We start from the raw sequence: 17,601 nt of genomic DNA, 5'->3' as shown, positions 1-17,601 counted from the left end.
CATCATTCTCACACCCGACAAAAGACAAAATCGACCCCAAAGAATTTCTCAGGACAATCGCTTCTCTGCAATGCGTCGATACCGTCCCGCCACGACGGGGTACGAACGCCTGGCCCAGGCAGACCTCAGCGACGATTCCGACAACGACCTCCTGGCCGAATCGACTGCATCTCTGCAGCCCTTGTCCACGCCACGACATGCTCCCCTATCACAGCCTCGCCATCACTCAAGCGTCACCAGCCCCAAGCTTGATCCCTCGAGACCCAAGTTTCGTCGCCGTCTGGGGAGCAATGGCGGTGTTGACATCAAAGCCATCAATGCCCGACTCGAACGATGGGCCGAAGAGATTGCGGCAAAGTTCAAGCGCAAAGGCAGACACAGTCTAGGGGAAGAGGAACGGTTAGAGATCCACCACTCCGTCTTCCAACCACCGGAGGGCGTACGGCCCATATCTGCGGAGGCGCTGGCCGAGCCACAAGTCACCGCCATGACCAAGGCGCAGTTTGATGCCGTCATCGAAAGCGTACGGCAAGCGATTCGGCAGGAAGTCCACCCCAGTATGATTTCGCAAGGCAGCTCTGGCAGCTACTTTGCTCGCGACCCGGATGGCAAGATTGTTGGGGTATTCAAGCCAAAGGACGAAGAGCCTTACGCCGCAGGAAACCCCAAATGGAACAAATGGATACATCGGAATTTGTTCCCCTGCTTTTTCGGACGAGCCTGGTAAGTCCCTACTGAAGTTAAGGAAGCGTAGTGCCCGCGATGCTGACCGAGTCGCGTTTCAAAACGGCAGCCTCATTCCCAACCTCTCCTACGTTAGTGAAGCCGCGGCTTACGTGCTCGATTATCAACTGCGAACGCATCTGGTCCCCTACACGGACGTGGTCTGGCTCTCATCCAAATCCTTCCACTATCCCTATTGGGACCGGCGAAGCTTTCAGAAGAAGAAGAAGCCTCTTCCTGCCAAGCCCGGCAGTTTTCAAGTCTTCCTCAAGGGGTTCAAGGATGCTAACGTCTTTCTACGGGAGAACCCCTGGCCGGATCAATACTGGGCAGGTTTCCGCTCCACCGACGCCAATCGACAGAGGAGAAAGCGCTGGACCGAAAGTTGTCGGCCTTCTGCCTCCGCAGCGGCTGATGATGCAGCTTCCAGTGATGAGGATGAGGAGGAACGCATCGGCGGTCGGAGCGATGTACCTCCGGGGACTAACAAGTTCGTATGGACGGAGCAGTTGAAGCAGTCGTTTCGCGAAGAGCTGGAGAAGCTCGTGATTCTTGATTACATCATGCGGAATACCGACCGTGGCCTTGACAACTGGATGGTCAAGGTTGACTGGGAAACGAACACGGTCTCGTTGGCTTCGGATCCCATCCAGATCAACATGGAGCCCGTCACGGAAGAAGATGAGGAAGGCGTCAATGTTCGACCAATAGATGCTTCAGAGATGCCACCTCAGCCTACCCGGGCCTCGTACCCCTACAAGCGCCAGAAGCCCATGAAGGCGTCATCACCGCGCAGCAAGACTGAGCCAACTATTGCCATTGGCGCCATTGACAACTCGCTCTCGTGGCCGTGGAAGCATCCAGACGCGTGGCGCAGGTTAGTACTCCCTCGAGCTTGTGGTTTCCAACTTCATGGAAAAATCGCAAATAAATGCTGTGTCAAACAGTGGTCTGACAATATAGTTTTCCATTTGGCTGGCTCTTTCTTCCGGTTGATCTCATCGGCCGGCCTTTCTCACAAAAGACTCGGGATCACTTTCTGCCTCTGCTGACCTCCACAGCATGGTGGAGCGAGACGCAAATGGCCCTCAAGAGGGTGTTTCAGATGGATGAAGACTTCAAGGAGCGCATGTTCGCCAAGCAGATTGCGGTCATGAAGGGCCAAGCCTGGAATGTCGTGGAGGCACTCAAGACTCCCGATCATGGCCCTCTGGAGCTGACCCGGCGAGCCAAGGTCTGTGTGTGGGATGATTACGTCGACGTGCCTGTTGCCGTGCCCATGAGGATGACTTCCTCGGAGATGCGTCGCAGCACGGCCCAGCGGCAATCGTTGGATGAGGCAGATATCACAGGCTTCGCCCCGACCAGTCGGGTGCCCGTCGACGATCTCCTTGGCCTTGCCTCAGCACCGGCAGAAATGCCCCGATCCGGTAGATTCGAGACGGCGAGTCCGCCTGAGGACCCTTTCATGGCCCCTGATGAATCGTCCACAAACAGCTCCGGGGTCTCTGCTCCTAGCAGGACAACGATGGAAGCCCAGTCTCAACTCAGCAGAGGCTATCAAGGCCCGTCCCGCGCGCTCAACATATACGAGCCGGAGCGCCATCAGAGCCAGGGCCAGGGCCAGAACCAAAAGCATCAGCGGCGATACTCGTATGCCACCCCTGCCACGCGACAGCACAGCAATAGCATAGCTCAGCAGCTTTACGGGGACATTTCCTACGGCGCCGACGATGACGACCTCGAAGGGGATCTCGGTTACGCCGCCGCGGAAGGACAAATGGGCCATCAACGAAAGGTCATTGTGGAGCGCCTCGAAGCCGTGAAAAGCAGGAACCCTGTCTTCACATGGTGTTAACGTGGTTGGTCAGCACTAAAACCGATGATCCATGTTATGTTGCGCAGGCTCGTTCATTAACGCCATCATCAAGGGGTTTGGGGGCTGGTTTTGGAATTGTATAATATTCATGCATGCTGCTGACGGGTTATGGGGCGGGGGGGAGCGGGCGCATTTGTTGAGACCGCCATGTATTGCGTATGCTGCGTGCTCATATAGGTAGCCATCCTTGGCACCAGGCGCTTGTCTGAAGAGCTGCTTTAAGAGGATACGAATTCGTCCAACTCGTCCCGACTGGTGACGCTCGCGTGACTTCGGTCTTTTTCCTCGCCGTGACGTCTGCTGCCTTTGTTGCGCCTAGCGGCTTCTCCTGCGGCAGTTTGGATGTAGGCCCCTGGGTGGATATTTGCTACAACGTCCGCGTGGCTCGGACAGCGGCTGCCTCCACTGAAAATGCACGACGGTCTGTCATTGCACAGGAACCATTGGTGTCTAGAGGCCAACGAAACATGCTGCTGCGGACATCGAAAGCAAGGCGTAGCAGGCGGTCCTTACTCCGCCGGCTGCCGGTCTGATCCTTGCCCAACGGCAGATGTAGAGACGACCTGGAGGTTCGCTATGCTGCACACATAATGGTTCCGCGTGGAGCCTCAAGGCAGACCCTGGACATGTACGTGTCCTATGATGGGCAGCCTGGCGTAGTCGACTGACTGCTAGAGACAGGCACTGACTGGTACAGGGATCGCCGGTGCGGTAAAAGGTATGTCTCCCCGATGATTTGTCCTCGGTTGCGGCGCTAGCAGCCCATCAATACCCCATACTTGCCGGTCACTAGTAGTAGCATTAACCAACGGGAACGATCCATCATGCTTGGTAGCTTCACCGACGAATCCTTCCGGTTGTGGGAACTGGAATGATGAGTAGTACAGGTATCATTCAAAGAAAGGACAGGCAAGAAGACGACCACCAGAGGAGTCGCGGAGGAGCCGGAATGTGGTAAACGCAGATTCGCCTGTGCTGTAAGCTCAGCTGTTAAGAGACTGCACCGAATGACAAAATAACCACAAAGGATTGACAAATGAGGCAACCTAGCTGTTCCCCTCGCGTCTGGTTCGAATGCTGCCCCGCACTGCTGTACGGACTCCTTGAAGCACAAAGGAACGGCCAATGATCCAGATCAACGCGCGGGTGTCGGCCGCGATGCCTCCGGCGTGTGCTTATGAATCCCCCAACCTCATCTGTCGGCGGGCTCAAGCAGCCGTATCAGATGCAAAGGCTTGAAGGTCATTTGACATCTCCGCCGGGCTTCAATGCATACTGGACTCTTGTATGAGTAACGACCACAAAGGCACGTCTCGGCGCTCATGCTTGCATCAAACAGTCGGCTTCGTTTGAACCTTTCTGTTTGCTTCCCCAAAGAAAGAAGAACAAACGATCCCGACATTCTGGTTCACCGTCCCGACAACTTGGGTCGGCAAAAGGGGGCTAGGACAGGGAGACCCCTGCCAAAGTTCCGCCGACGGCTTCATGCACTGGTGACCAAAGCTAATGTCAGAAGCGGTCCGTAGCGTTCAGGGGGTATGAATCATGGTCCTTCTTCTTTTTTTTTTTTTTTTCTCTCCCACCATAATACATACTTCGCAGACTCTTCGAAGAACCACTATACTGTAGCTTTTTCTTTGTCCCCATTCTTTGCTGCACAGTTGTTGCCAAGCATGGTTGGCCTTGGCAAAGCTTGGTCGGTGAGGACATCCCTCAGGTGGAACAACTACCGACCAGAATTTGTCGATCCGACAGAAACTGAAGCGAATCCCGAAGCCGTAGTATTATGATTCAGTGATTGGACCATACGACTGACGGGCAGAATCACTTGTCCCATATACGTACAGCATGTGCCGGTCAGGCAATGTTGTGTGCCCTCTAGGTGCTGAGATCTCACACTTCGAATTGTTCAAGCCAAACATGCAAAGAAATCAGCAATGTGTGAGCCTAACAGTAGTCTCCTCCTGCTTCTGGTCAAAGGCATCGATAGCCGGGCCACTATGTTTGACTTGTAGCGTGAATTCGGATGCGACATTTCGTCCGATGGATGACACATGTCGTGATACTAGTAGCTGACGGAATGCGGATTTCTAGTCGAAGCCTCGTTTCACGGCCTCGCTTGTACTGTACGTGATCAGCTTTGTGGCCTCTCGAAAGCCATCCAATCTTACTGGGGTCTGGCCAGGTAGGTGTTTGTGTGTGTGTGTGCGTGTCATCGGCTGCACCAACTTGGCCAAAAGCCATTCTCTCTAGGTCCGTGCAACGCTTGTGCTGCTACGTCTCTCTCCCTGCAGTCCCATGGAGCTACAGCATCAAAGAGCAAATTGACCATGACCTGACTGAACGGTTTTACTCCTCCTCCTGGTCATGGTACTCGTTTTGTACTCGTAGACTTTGCGGGCCGCCCGAGGTAGACAATTTCGATGGGCACGGCAAAAAGGCTAAGTTGAGCCACAGTGGATTCACAGCGATGCTCAAAAGGCCAGCTGTGATCATCCCAGCCAGACTCTTTTATGTCATCTCTTTTGGCCAAAGAGTCGGCATCCCTGACGTCTTGATGGGCTGTCGAGTCCCGGGCAGTCCGAGTTTGTAGGGCATCCGGCAACTAGCATGTGGCGTCTGGTTGTCGCTGTCCCATCAGCCTGCCCGTCGTGACATGGGGGGCAATCAGCCCCGGGTTGAGCCCCTCTAATGCCTGTTGGGCTTTCCGACATGACAGCGGCATACTCTCCAGTTACTGTCCGCTTCTTATTCGAAGTTGTACCAGGATATGCCGTGTTAATACCGCCTTGGGCTCTCGTGCTCCGCGGACCTGTACATGTGTGCGCGCACAGCCGACAGTTCCTCCGCACCATAGCCGGCCGCGCATCCCTTTTACAATCCCTTCAACGGAGCATATAGCGGTTGTTCTCGCAAAAGATGAGCCAATAAGCTGCGGCCCTGCACCCGAGGCCCCTGGTTGCTCGTCAACAGGTGGGACAAGTCCTCCTCTATCGCCAATCGCTAGCGGAGGACAACTGTTCAGATGCCAAAAGAAAGCGAAAGAAGAAAATATCAAGTGAAGCTTGCTTATCTGGCAATCTCCACTTCCAATAGCCTCTCGTCAGGCCGGCTGGCCCAAATTCTGCCAACACGGTCTGCAGTCGCTTGAGATGGCCTCGCGGGGCTAAGATCCCCGAAGATGGAAACCCAAGGGCCTTTGCCAACGTGGCAACAGCCTTTGAGATCCAGCAAGCCCAGAGCTGGCGCGTCATGAGCGGTGAGAAGCTGCTGGTCGATGGGACGCCCTCTTTGTTGCAACGTTTGACAAAGCCTTGCCCGCAGCTACATATGCGAGTCGTGACTATTATGGCGAACTCGCTGTCACACTTTGGCTTGGCCCAGCCCATCAGCAAGCAATTGTCAAGGCCATCATTTTGTGGATCCGTACCATGAAATGTAACCCCCTTTCTGGGAGCCTGTCATGTCTCTGACAACTGATTGTCCAGCACAATCGTTGCTAGCTCATGCATAGGAATAAGTGGATGAGAATGTGCCACCAGCTCTCCCCTGCTCTCACCAAGCTGTCGGTTTTACCAGGCTGGAGAACTCCGTATGGAATGCGTGCAACAAGCACCCGATAATAGACATAACATGAGACGGAGACGCTTTCTTATCCGGCCCGGATCGACGGGCTCTCATGTATTGGTCGCTGAGTCCTTGTGTCCCCCCTTCATCAAATTGTCGAACTCAAAAAGACGGCCTAAACGAAAGCAACGGAGAGGAACAGCTGGACACAATAAGCATCCGCGTCAGAAACACAGTAGAACCGAGAAAGCAAGCCGTTGTGCCATTGTTGGTTGGCACCAAGACAGGCCGCTAGTTGATGAGGCGAATCCGTGGCAAAAGGGAGCAAAATCCGATACCGTTTCGTATAAGGCCGTACTTCGCGCCATTCGCAGCTCCTTGCTTGATCGCTGCCCAAGGGAGTGAATGGAATGGCTCTTACCCTGTTGAGATACCGGCATTGGTGGCCACGCTCGTGCTGTTCACAAGGCAACCAGCTGTGGTAGTTCACTGTACGTATTTTGGACTTTTCCGTGCATCTTTCTCAAGACAGCCTTCAGGATAGCGTTGATGATGGTCTGATCCATGTTCCGTGATCCATGATCCACGGCCCAGGTCGAGCGGCCCACGAAATGGCGTATAGGCACTTTCCCGTCTGTGAGTGTTGCCGGTATCTCATGGGAGGGAGGAAGCTAGGCTGGATGTGAACAAGTACCCCGAGGTATACAAAGCATCAAGCATCGTAGCTCCTGTGCGATGGCAATAGCAATGGCAGAGCAGTAGCCGTACCACTACCCTGACGCCTCCCGCTCCGCCGGCATGGTGCGCACGTCCTCCCCATCTTCCCATCATAAGCGGTAAGTAGCCTCTGGGTTTCAGGTACGGATTTGGTGTCCCTGGCATTATTGCTGAGAGGGAACGATGGTCCTTGGAGCCTCGCCTATTCTCAGCATGCTGGGGTCAGATTTCTGCCTTGTCGCGCCTCATCACAGGCTTCTAGACTTCCGGATATGCTTGTCAACGGTGGTTCGGAACTGCAGCAATCTTGGGCAGCGATGACGGTTGTACCGTTGCGCTGGCACCAGCGAGCTCGGTCCAGTAAAGCGTCGCAACTTCCACTTGGGTCGTGATATCGTATGCAGCCCCAGAATCCTGGGCTTCCCGGACAGCCTCCCCGTACGTCATTGCCGGCACGCTAACCAAACCTCGACGCTTTTGCATGATGCCCCTGACAAACCTAGGTCTTGAGGAATGAGGTAGCACAAACAGTCGTCAGGCGCTCTCGTGTGAATGCTCACGCAGGAAAGATCGGCACCTTTTCCCCCCGGCAAGAGTCGCAAAGGACTTCAGCTGGTTAATGCAGGCAGATGTTGTAAAGCAGCTCCACTGTTTCCGATCAAGGAGAAGGGACACGTCGTGTCCTCTCTCCCTCAATGGTCGCCTTGGTCACGATTCCAATCTGCCTAATCCCTCCCTCTTTTAGTCCGACTACGACATTGTAGAGCCTTCCCGGTGCAAGAGGGGCTCTTCCAACGTCTGGACTGGGGCCACGCTTTCGGGTGCCACATGACTCCTTGAGTCTGAACAGCGTCTCATCAAAGACGAAATTGTGTTGTTTGTATCTGTCGATTCGGCATACAGCACCATAAAAGGGACGGTCGAATAACGGCCACTCCTGTACCTTCAAAGGTCGTTTATCGTATCTTCCTATCCATCACTTCACCTCGTCGAACTCCAAAAGCAGAAAAAGGCAGGGAACGAAAGAGGAACCAAGCACCTGAAGATGGACGCAGAGTACGAGACCCTCCGGAGTAACAACCCCGAACATCCTAGGACGACCGCTGACACCTCCTGTTCAGAGACGGAACAGTCCCTCTCGACGAGACATATGCGGAGACGGTCAACTATCACGGTCGAATCTTCCAGCAGCATGCCTTGGAAAGCAAGATATATTATGCGCCGATCGATGATGTATGTTGTTCGTTACAAACGCGCCACCCCACGGCTGGCTTTTGTCTCTTAACTCGGTGAATTAGGAAGAAATAGCGCGGTTGGGGGAGATGCACGCTATGCTTCGCACGGTTTTCGACAACAGATTGATATTCCCCCCCGTTGTCAGACCGCAGAGAATCCTCGAGTGCGGATTCGGGGCAGCACACTGGGCCGTCGATGTTGCTGAACAATATCCAGACGCAGAGGTGCGTACTCAGTTCTGCTATGTTTGAAACATTCCCGCCAGCCGGGGAGCGAGCCAACGACGGACACGTTGGACCATGCTCGTAGTCGAGATGGGAATGAAAATGAAGAGTATAAAACGACGAAAACACTTGTTCTTGAAGAGGGCATTGTTCTTTCTTTTTTCCCTTTTCTTTATTACCCTTTTTTCTTAATTTTTTTATTTTTCATTTCTTTTCCTTTTCTTTTTTTTTTCTCCTTTTCTTTTTTTTTTTTTTTTTCCTTTTNTTTCTCCTTTTCTTTTTTTTTCTTCTTGGGTGGCGGCAGCGTCGAAAGCTCTGTCTAGGCATAGAAGAGTGATTAGGCGATGGCGGTCGGTCGAGCACCCGACAACGAGAGGCTGCCATCCAAATCTCGCTGCAAGAAAGTATCGCGTGGATGACGAAGATATGCTGACGGATTCGCAGATCGTTGGTATAGACATCAGTCCGCACATGATTCCCGAGGAGATGCCCAATAATCTCGACCTTCAGGTTGATGATTTGAATGGAGAGTGAGTGTTTTTCCTTCTGGAGATTTGGTTCGATAACAAAGGAAACACTTGTCTGAGCATGTCGTCATGGCCCAGGTTCACGTTTCCCTCCAATCATTTCAATGTCGTTCACAGCCAGATGATGGCTGGAGGGATCCACGCAAGCCGTTGGCCAAGCTATTTGCAGGACATGTACCGCGTTCTGCAACCAGGTGGTTGGTGTCAACTTGTTGAGATATATTTCAATGCTCAGTCAGACAACGGAACTCTGTCGCCGGGTAAGTCAGCCCGTTTGCGTGCTTCAAGGCGACGGCGGTTGCTGAAACAGGTAGATCACGCCCTTTCGAGATGGTCTCGCGGATACCTCGACGCTATGCATCCTCAAAAGGACCCACGAGCAGGTCTTCGCCTCAAGGATTGGATGAGAAACACCGGCTTCACTGACATCGAGTCGCGCCTTCTAACTCTTCCCATGTGCCCCTGGCCAACCGGTATGTCGATGCTACGAAAGTTGGGCTGCTGTGAGACAGCTCGGAAGCTCCCATCTGACATGGCTGGATTCAGATCCCCGAGACCATTCGATCGGTGCCCTCAACGTCAGCAATGTCAATCAACTGCTCTATTCGATGGGCTTGTATCCCTTCACGCATATTCGAGGGTACGTCTCACCGATTCCTTCTCCTGATCAAGCCTTTGATGTCTACCCGGAATGGATATCAATGCTGACATGGCTCGGCGGGAACTGCAGCATGCCTTTAGAAGACTTCCAGCTCCTGGTGGCTCAAGCCAGAAGCGAGGCCAACAACCCGTCGTATAGGGTGAGCAAAATCCAACACCAGCTGTTTCAGCTCATAGTCATGTGGCTAACCGAAGCTCGGCGAATCGGCTGCAGACCTACTTCCCTCTGTAAGTCAAAATCAAACAGTTTCTAAGAGCCGGAGATACGGGATGCCGGCGACTTACCAATGCCAATCGCAGATATGTATTCATTGGACGGAAACCGCACCAATGATGGAGTGACTCGGGCTGCTGCCACACTGTGCAATTGGCAAATCGAGATGATGCGGAGCCCGGCTTGACAGCTTGAAGGCGGATTGTTTGGTTTGGGGGCAGACAAAGATATCGTGAGAAGGGTTCCATCGCGAGGGATCCATGCAAGGGAAAGCCCTGTGCAAGGCGCCCTGGCGAAGGGTTGCTTTGCCAGGGGTGAGATCTTCCAACGGCTAATCAACAAAATCCAGGACGGCCGCGGAATACGTCAATGGCTGGTTCGAACGATAGCCGGCGGGAGCGTGAGTGAGGCGGTGATGGATTTCCTAAGCGAATTGAGGCAGAGATTCTGATGGAAATGGGCAGAAGACGCAAGGGAAGGGGAGGGGAGGGGAGGGGAGCAATGGGAGAGAGGGAAGGAGATGGGCAGTTGGAAGAAGGTTTCGGGGTGGATCTGGGGAAGACAGGTGGCGCCTTAGCATCTGGTACCTGCCTCAGCAATAAGCGTCAGATCTTTCTCCGCTCGCCGGCAGGCAGTGACTTACCAGGAAGGCAGTTGCTCCTTGTGTGCATGAAACGGACCGAGACTGAGGCCGGATCCCAATCGATAAGACATTCTATCATTTCCACGGGCGATATGACACGAGACACGGGCTTAGGAGAGCACAACGGCGGGACTTTGGTCAAAAGAAACGACGTATTCCCTCGCGTGTTGCTCAAATGCTTGGTACAGATCACTGGTGAGTCGGTTGATTAGCAAATGTCTGGGCTAGACTGCGCTGGCTATGCTGTTGGTAGGTATGCGTACCTGACAGACTTGTACGAATCCAAACATGAGGTGTCCACCAGCGTGGCCGTCGAGGCCAAAACAGCCAAAGGGGCCCAGCTCAGCTCAGGGTCGATATGTTCTTCTTCTTCTGCTTCTTCTTCTTCTTCTTCTCCTCCTCCTCCTCCTCCTCCTCCTCCTCCTTGTTCTTCTTCTTCTTCTTCTTTACTCCCTCCCCTTACTTGTTGCTGTTCATCTACTGATCCTACGGGTGTTAGGCATCTTACAAACGCGGGAGGTTCTGGTGTCCATGTACCAACGTCCTCCGTCCCACTCCCACACATGGCTGCGGCGAAGGTCCAGGGAATACTGGCTGGACGGTTGCTGAACAAGGAAGCTCGCTGCCCAAAAAGTATTCGGTTTTCTTTCCCTTTTCTCTCTTGATTGGTTCCCTTGTTGAGGTTATAACGGCGTTTAAAAGAAACGAAGAAGAAAAACAAGCAAACTTAAGTGTACAAGGCAGAGGAAGGGAGGGATAGGGCGGGTACAGAAATGGCGCGCGTTGTATTGATGTTCACTCTATCAATTCAGGGGCCTGGGAAAAAAAAAAAAACCCCGGACAACAATCATGTCAGAACAACGCCTGTCTACGGGATATAGCTACGGAGATGCAAAACCTGCCCATCCCCTACTCGTACCTTACCAGGCCGGTTTCAGTTTAACCTCGTTACCAGCACCACGGAATCGATACGGCGCGAGCAGCTGGGAACGAGTAGGAAGCGAAGCCGTTGCCGGTGAGCAGGCCAAGCAGCCGACCAAGAGCGACAAGCGACATCTTCAGCACGATAGCTCAGGGCGAGCACGTCCGTGTCCACGCCATAGAATCCACTCGTGTGCAGCACTTCTCCTTTGGGAGCGTCAGGCCGCAAAAAGGGCCTTCATCCGTTAGGTATGTCTGGGACGTGTTTCGTACTGCTTCAAGCTCTATTCTGGAGCAAGATACGCATTCATGCCTAACAAGCTGCAGGCAGACCAACGCAATGAGGCATGATTCGGACAAGTTGCGCCTCAGGGTCGCAAGGCGAGCTAGGCACTAGTATTACAACCAGGGACTCTGTGGTGTGCTCTGGTTCGCAAGGGGGCCAGCAGGACATAGTTGGCTCCAGCTTGCCATGCCTTCACCCAGTGCCCAGGCTAGGGACAGATGGCCGCCCTGCCTCGGTTGCTTAGGCAGATCGCAGGCATCACCGTGCCAGTTGACATTACAGTCAACCAAGAGCTAAGGGCCGTGGAGGTTACTCTAGATGTGGCTAACGCCGAGACAGGATTGAGCTTCATGCGGCCTGAAGATGGGTAATACTACACTACATCAACATTTGTTTTTCTGTTCAAATGCCGCCTTGCTTGTATATCCAAGTGCAGTGGGAGGGTTGTCATCTCATCTAACTTGAGAGGGCTTTTATGCAAAAAATGCTCTGGCGTAGCATTCGTTCCCCGTAAAAGTCGTGTGCTAAGCAGACAGAGCCGCCAAACGGAGTAGAAAGATTCTGGTGCAATGGAGACGGACTGTCATGTCTGAGAGGTTCTCCTGCCGATGCTTCGCTATGAAGCGGTCTCTGAGATGCTCAGAAATCTGGGTGGTTTGGCAAACCTAGCGGTCTCTTGGTGGTAGGACAGGTCGTGGACCGACAGTACGAGTTGCATCTCTGGGCACTGTATTTTCAATGCGCGACTTTCGAAACCCTTCCAGGTTTAGTAAGTAGGTGTGCGTCAATGCCTACCTACCTCTACCTGACGGAAAATCAAAAGGTAGAAGTCCTGATGAAGATGCCTTTGCTCGGTAGCTCCCCGACTATGAGGTTGAGTGAGAGAAGATCCGACAGGTTCCACTCACTGGCTTGGGGCTGCAGTTCCGTTGAGAATTCAGGCCTACCCTGAAGCTGCCTGGCTTTTCCCCTCCGACCAGCATCTCTACCTCCCTCCCCTCCCACACCCACTGGCTGAAAGGCTCCCAATCGGATCATCAACCTCGTCGCCTACCACCGCTCGACTGCTTCTTCACAGCGTTCGAACTTCCCCGCCTTCACGCCGACTCAATGGCAGCCTCAAGGTCACCAATGCCTCTGCTGACCGCCTTTCGATGCTTGCGACAAGCTCCGCCGCGCGTCTGCCGGACGCAGTGCCTGTCCAGGTCGTCTCGATTCTACTCGGCAGACGCTGACGCCCCGCCGCCGCTGCTACAGAAGCTCAAGGGCGAGCTCAAGGCCGCCATGCGCGCCAAAGACGCCCCCAGGCTCTCCGTGCTCCGATCCATCATGTCCGCCAACCTCAACGCCTCCAAGACGACGTCCCCGATCCGCACCGACGTCCAGCTGGTCGCCTTGATCCGCAAGCTGCAGAAGAGCGCGCAGGACGCCGTCGCGGACGCCCAGGCGGCCGGGCGGGACGACCTGGTGCAGAAGGAGAACCAGCAGATCTCCATCCTGGACGAGTACATTGCGGCGAGCGGCGTGCAGACCCTGGGAGAGGCCGAGATCAGGGCCCTGATCAACGAGGCTATCGAGGCTGCCAAGGGCGCGGGCGCGGCTGGCAAGTCTCTGATGGGAGACGTGATGAAGCGCGTCAATGGCGCCCTGGAGGGCAAAGATGTGGACAGGAAGTCGGTCGCGGCACTGGTCAAGGACCTGACGAGCCAGTAAAGGTGGGGTACAGTCAGATGCTGTATCCGTCTCTGTGTATAGTATCCCTACCTTTTGTATAATAATATGATGACAATGGCAATGACGGGCATTGGGGAGTCTGGAAATTTGGGGAGAATCACATGTCAATTTCGGCGGCTCACGGAGAATCTTCACCATCACTACCTGATGCGACAGAAAGAAGGGAAGAGAGAAAAAAGAAAAAGAAACAATGGATATGATTTCATGTCGAATAGAATTCAAACCTGTCCAGGAAAATGTTGTCGACTACAATTCAGAATCGTCCAGCAAGCGGGTGGATTGCTGCATTGAGTCGCACCATCTTCAACTGCAACCATACATCCGGTGGATGGCTCGGGTATCACGCCCCAACGGAATCCCGGTCCGTACTTGATAGCTTCTGCTGGCATACTACAGGCGAGCTATCTCTTCCCGAAACCAACGGCTGCCAGGTGCCCAGTTGCATGGGGAGCTAGTATGAGGATAAGGCTGCCGCTCCATCGATTTATTATTACATCTCCACCATCTCAAAGGGCGTACTCGGACGTCTGGCTAGAAATCAATGAGTCAACGCTAAAACATCGTGACAGGATAGCTTGCGAGTCTGCATCATCGTCGATGATCTGCTACCTCAACCTTCTTTTGCCGCACCACATATCCTTCTTCTTTGTCGATCTGTCAAAAAATCAGCCACGAGGATCCCACAATGCCCCGACAGCTCATCACCTCTGGCTCCAAGTTTGAAGAGGAGATCGCTTACTCACGGGCTGTTGTTGTGGACGACTGGGTGTTTGTTTCAGGAACTACTGGGTAAGATGTATCACCTTTCAACGCTGCTTTTTCTGCCTCCAGACCTGTCCTAACTTGCGTGTTTTCTAGCTACAACTATGAGACCGGAAAGATCTCTGAAGATATCGTCGAACAGACGGAGCAGACTATGATCAATATCGAAAAGGCTCTAAGAAAAGCGGGATCCTCCATTTCTGAGGTCGTTCGCGTGAAATACATTCTCCCGGAACGCAATGACTTTCCCTTCGTTTGGCCAGTATTGAGGAAGTGGCTAGGCAATGTGCGTCCGGCGGCGACAATGGTGCAAGCCGCACTCATGCTCGATGAAATGAAGATTGAAATCGAGGTGACGGCAAAGAAGGGGTCCAGTAATGGTGTCTCGGGCAACCAGGGTCTTTCGGATGAGTGAACCGGCAACGGGCTATACAAAGAGGAGAGCCATGGAACGACCGCCCACCTCATCATCAGAGCAAGCTTAGTCTAAGACGTTTCTCCGCAGTGCTCTTCAATAGACCAAAGGCGCAACAACGGCTCCAGCAGCAAAAGCGCTGGCGATCGTAATCATACTAGACAACGACAGCAGTGATATGCCGCTGATGCCGTGTCCAGAAGTACAGCCGCCGGCCATCCGCGCTCCAAGCGCCATAAGCGCACCCCCTACCATCGCCAACAGCGGAGGCGCCTCAAAGACGGGTGTAGTTGCCAGCGAAGGCACGGCCTGGAGCAACCCCCAGGCTCCGGCCGTCACGCCGCCGGCGAAGAGAATACTGTTGTACGAGGCGGGCTTGGCACTGGCCTCTGCGCCTTTGATCAACCACCAGAAATAATTTCCAACTTCTTCATAGACGGTGGAGATGCCTATCATGGACCTTCTTGTGGCGAGGGAGAAGAGCTGCGAGATACCGATAAGAAAGCCGCCTGCCGTTCCGACCATCTTGGCCCCGGGGAACTTGGGGGTGTAGATTGTCGTTGCTGCGAGGACAGAGAGGCAGACGGTCTCAAAGAGAAGCAATGTGACGCCTCTGCTCAGACCAAGTTGATCGTTCGCAGTCACTGTAATGGGGCCGATGTTTGCCCTCTCTTTTCTCTGCTTGATAATCTTGGAAAGGAGTCCAGTCCACAAGAGCCCGCCAAGTATGGCTCCGTTGAGGGCATGGAAGCCGGTATGGACACCGGCAGCCAGTTGAGCGTACAGCGTTCCGGGGCACGATCCTGACAAGGCCATACCGGTACCGAGGAGCGCGCCACCGATGATGTTGCCGTCGTATTTGGAGAAGAGCCCTAACGGCGACGAGCTTCTGGGCTTCAACTTCACGTAGTCGAGGCGATCTGCAACGGCGTACATGGCTCTGTGTTCACCAATGGTCAGCTTTGCGGACATGGAGCCCCCTAGAGGCGAACCCGGGGAGTTTTGACGGTGGGCTCACGCGCTGCTTGCAGTTGCGGCGAGAAACGCCTGCATCATGTGCCAGTTGTCAAACTTCATCTGAGCAATGACTATGGCAGGATTGTGAAAAGAAGCCGCCATCATGGCTGCACCAAAGGCAGCCCCGGAGAGAAACGTCGTTGCCATGGCGGAATCGTGGAGGCTAGATGTTGATGTGGCACAACTCGAAAGACGTGTAAATGGTATGATTATGTGCAGTTGAAATATGTAATTCCAAGACGCGCACCAAAGATTCCAAGCGGGACTTGGAAACCTTCTCTCAAACAGGATTACCGTTCTGATAATGGTACCAAGGCACGCAAGGAGGCTCGGGGATTGATATGTAAGTCCCTTCAGCATCGGCTGTTGATACCAGGCATCTGTCGAAGAATAGAACAGTCGCCGGGGCTTCGGCCACTGTGAGGAACTTTGAGGCGGCGTCTCTACCTGGGCTTCACGTTGCGAGTGAGGTCTGCAACACCGACAGCCGCTGGCTTACCATGTCATCCCAGGGCTTGCATCAATTACTAGGGCCATCATCAAGAAGGAGGTCCAGGAATGCTCATTGAACGAGTCGCCGAACAACTTTTGTTTTAGTGGACCCCCTTGTCATTGGTCACGATCGCCGAGACCCCGAAATCGACGGGCCGGAGGCAAGAGAGCGCAATTCTCGGCGACCATGGCGTGCGTGGCGTGTAGGGCGGGTTTAGCGGACGGGTTGAGCCATCTTGTTCGTTTTAACGTTCTGACACCTCGTTGCCTTTTGAGAGAGAGAGAATCATTTGCATCTCTGCTTTTGAACCACGTTGAGAATCATAGAACATCTCGCTTCCATAGAAGGCAAGAGAGGAATCCGACTGTCGCGCCCTTCTCGGGGTCAGCTATGATGCATCCCTGCATCCTGAGATCGGGAAGACAACGCCAGCTATTCTCCCGCTGAGCGAGTCGGCCTTGACTGAGGGTCCTAATGAAGCCCGGGAGTTGTATCATCGCTATATCAAGGTAAAGGGGCAACGCCAGCTATGCATCTCGGCGCCATGCCACCCGAGCATGTCGAAGCCCAGGCGGGATTTCCAGATCATGACTGAACGAAATCACTGGCTGAGGCCGATGTCCGTCGCGTCTTGATTGTCGTAAACAATCTCATAGGGGCTAATAAGTTCCCCGGGCCATCCTGTGGCGCTGACAATCACGACTCTAAGATAGTCTCGACAGCCGGAGATTTTCTCTAGGGCCCTGAGCGAGCGCCGGTGAGCTGGGCAACCCCCACTCGGGGTCCAAGGGGTCGAAACCTGCATCAGCCACAGGTCGATCTCCAGTCGACGATCCCCATGATGGAGTGTTTGTATCAGCAAGAAGCCCGGAGGGTTGGGAGACGGTAGGAGAAGACGGTCGTGCGTCTAGCATTTGCAGCCAGGACTCATAGAGCACTTCCGGAGCCCTGTGATATTAAGTATGGAGATATGGTCTGTGCTGTCAAGCTCAACATCAGATTATGTATATCTCTTAGTGCGAGCACTCCATATCAACCAGGGAACCGGTTGTGCTGGAATCCGGCTCGGTTCTGCCACATCATGCGGCTAGGGCGCCTACATTGCCGTGAATTCCACGGGGGAGTGTTGTATGTATCAGAGAGACAAGGACCGTCTCCAACTACCTATGACTCTGAAATCGAACAAGTAATAGGTAAGGAGGTGATGGGCACGGCGGATCGGTGTTGCGAGAGGTCGCCGAAGAGGGCCGATGCTGGACTCCTTCCCGATAGACCGACCCGAAGCGGAGGATTTGCGACGGTAGGATTCACGGCCTTGGCCCGTCCGATCCGTCACCGCGTTCCGTGGTGGATGCGACGCTGCTGCATGTACTTGCGGTAATGACCTGAAGCTGTTGGAGGACTCGCAGTCCCATACCGCGGTTGTCGCATTGGCGGGCGAAAGGCTCATGCTGGCAACGACTCTGATTTGTCGCATACTTTAGACAGCTGATGATCGGAAAGGCTGCGCTGCCCCTGAAGCAGAGAGGACAGTGTGTGAGGTGGAAGACGGAAGACGGAAGCGGTTGTCGGTCATGCTCGCG

General features: G+C 53.9%; 6 protein-coding genes across 6 annotated transcripts; 3 read left to right on the top strand and 3 right to left on the bottom strand.

Annotated features, from left to right (window-relative positions):
- Positions 1-70: 70 nt before the first annotated feature.
- Positions 71-2,581, top strand: CCMA1212_004914 (Phosphatidylinositol 4-kinase lsb6; the record flags this gene model as incomplete). The annotated part of the gene is made up of 3 exons (XM_073702197.1): positions 71-723; positions 794-1,600; positions 1,687-2,581. The coding sequence occupies 3 exons, from the start codon at positions 71-73 to the stop codon at positions 2,579-2,581; spliced, it is 2,355 nt and encodes a 784-aa protein (XP_073559594.1).
- A 5,427-nt stretch (positions 2,582-8,008) lies between these two features.
- Positions 8,009-9,765, top strand: CCMA1212_004913 (Secondary metabolism regulator laeA; the record flags this gene model as incomplete). Its single annotated transcript, XM_073702196.1, has 8 exons — positions 8,009-8,119; positions 8,185-8,346; positions 8,791-8,876; positions 8,952-9,133; positions 9,188-9,346; positions 9,420-9,513; positions 9,604-9,673; positions 9,748-9,765. Coding segments are annotated over 8 exons (882 nt in total), but the record flags the coding sequence as incomplete, so codon positions are not given.
- Positions 9,766-11,461: 1,696 nt separating this feature from the next.
- Positions 11,462-11,765, bottom strand: CCMA1212_004912 (uncharacterized protein; the record flags this gene model as incomplete). Its single annotated transcript, XM_073702195.1, has 2 exons — positions 11,462-11,553; positions 11,630-11,765. The coding sequence occupies 2 exons, from the start codon at positions 11,763-11,765 to the stop codon at positions 11,462-11,464; spliced, it is 228 nt and encodes a 75-aa protein (XP_073559692.1).
- Positions 11,766-12,539: 774 nt separating this feature from the next.
- CCMA1212_004911 (Altered inheritance of mitochondria protein 41) lies at positions 12,540-14,508 on the top strand (the record flags this gene model as incomplete). Its single annotated transcript, XM_073702194.1, has 3 exons — positions 12,540-13,286; positions 14,029-14,120; positions 14,190-14,508. Coding segments are annotated over 3 exons (1,158 nt in total), but the record flags the coding sequence as incomplete, so codon positions are not given.
- A 96-nt stretch (positions 14,509-14,604) lies between these two features.
- Positions 14,605-15,672, bottom strand: CCMA1212_004910 (uncharacterized protein; the record flags this gene model as incomplete). Its single annotated transcript, XM_073702193.1, has 2 exons — positions 14,605-15,448; positions 15,527-15,672. 2 exons carry the CDS (start codon positions 15,670-15,672, stop codon positions 14,605-14,607), a joined length of 990 nt encoding a protein of 329 aa, XP_073559694.1.
- A 1,050-nt stretch (positions 15,673-16,722) lies between these two features.
- Positions 16,723-17,468, bottom strand: CCMA1212_004909 (uncharacterized protein; the record flags this gene model as incomplete). The annotated part of the gene is made up of 2 exons (XM_073702192.1): positions 16,723-16,925; positions 17,183-17,468. The coding sequence occupies 2 exons, from the start codon at positions 17,466-17,468 to the stop codon at positions 16,723-16,725; spliced, it is 489 nt and encodes a 162-aa protein (XP_073559324.1).
- Between the last annotated feature and the right edge of the window lie 133 nt (positions 17,469-17,601).

Source organism: Trichoderma ghanense (genome assembly GCF_004382785.1).
Source record: "Trichoderma ghanense strain CCMA-1212 chromosome Unknown scaffold_4, whole genome shotgun sequence".
Classification (NCBI taxonomy): domain Eukaryota; kingdom Fungi; phylum Ascomycota; class Sordariomycetes; order Hypocreales; family Hypocreaceae; genus Trichoderma; species Trichoderma ghanense.
This window is presented reverse-complemented; position numbering and strand designations above follow the sequence as displayed.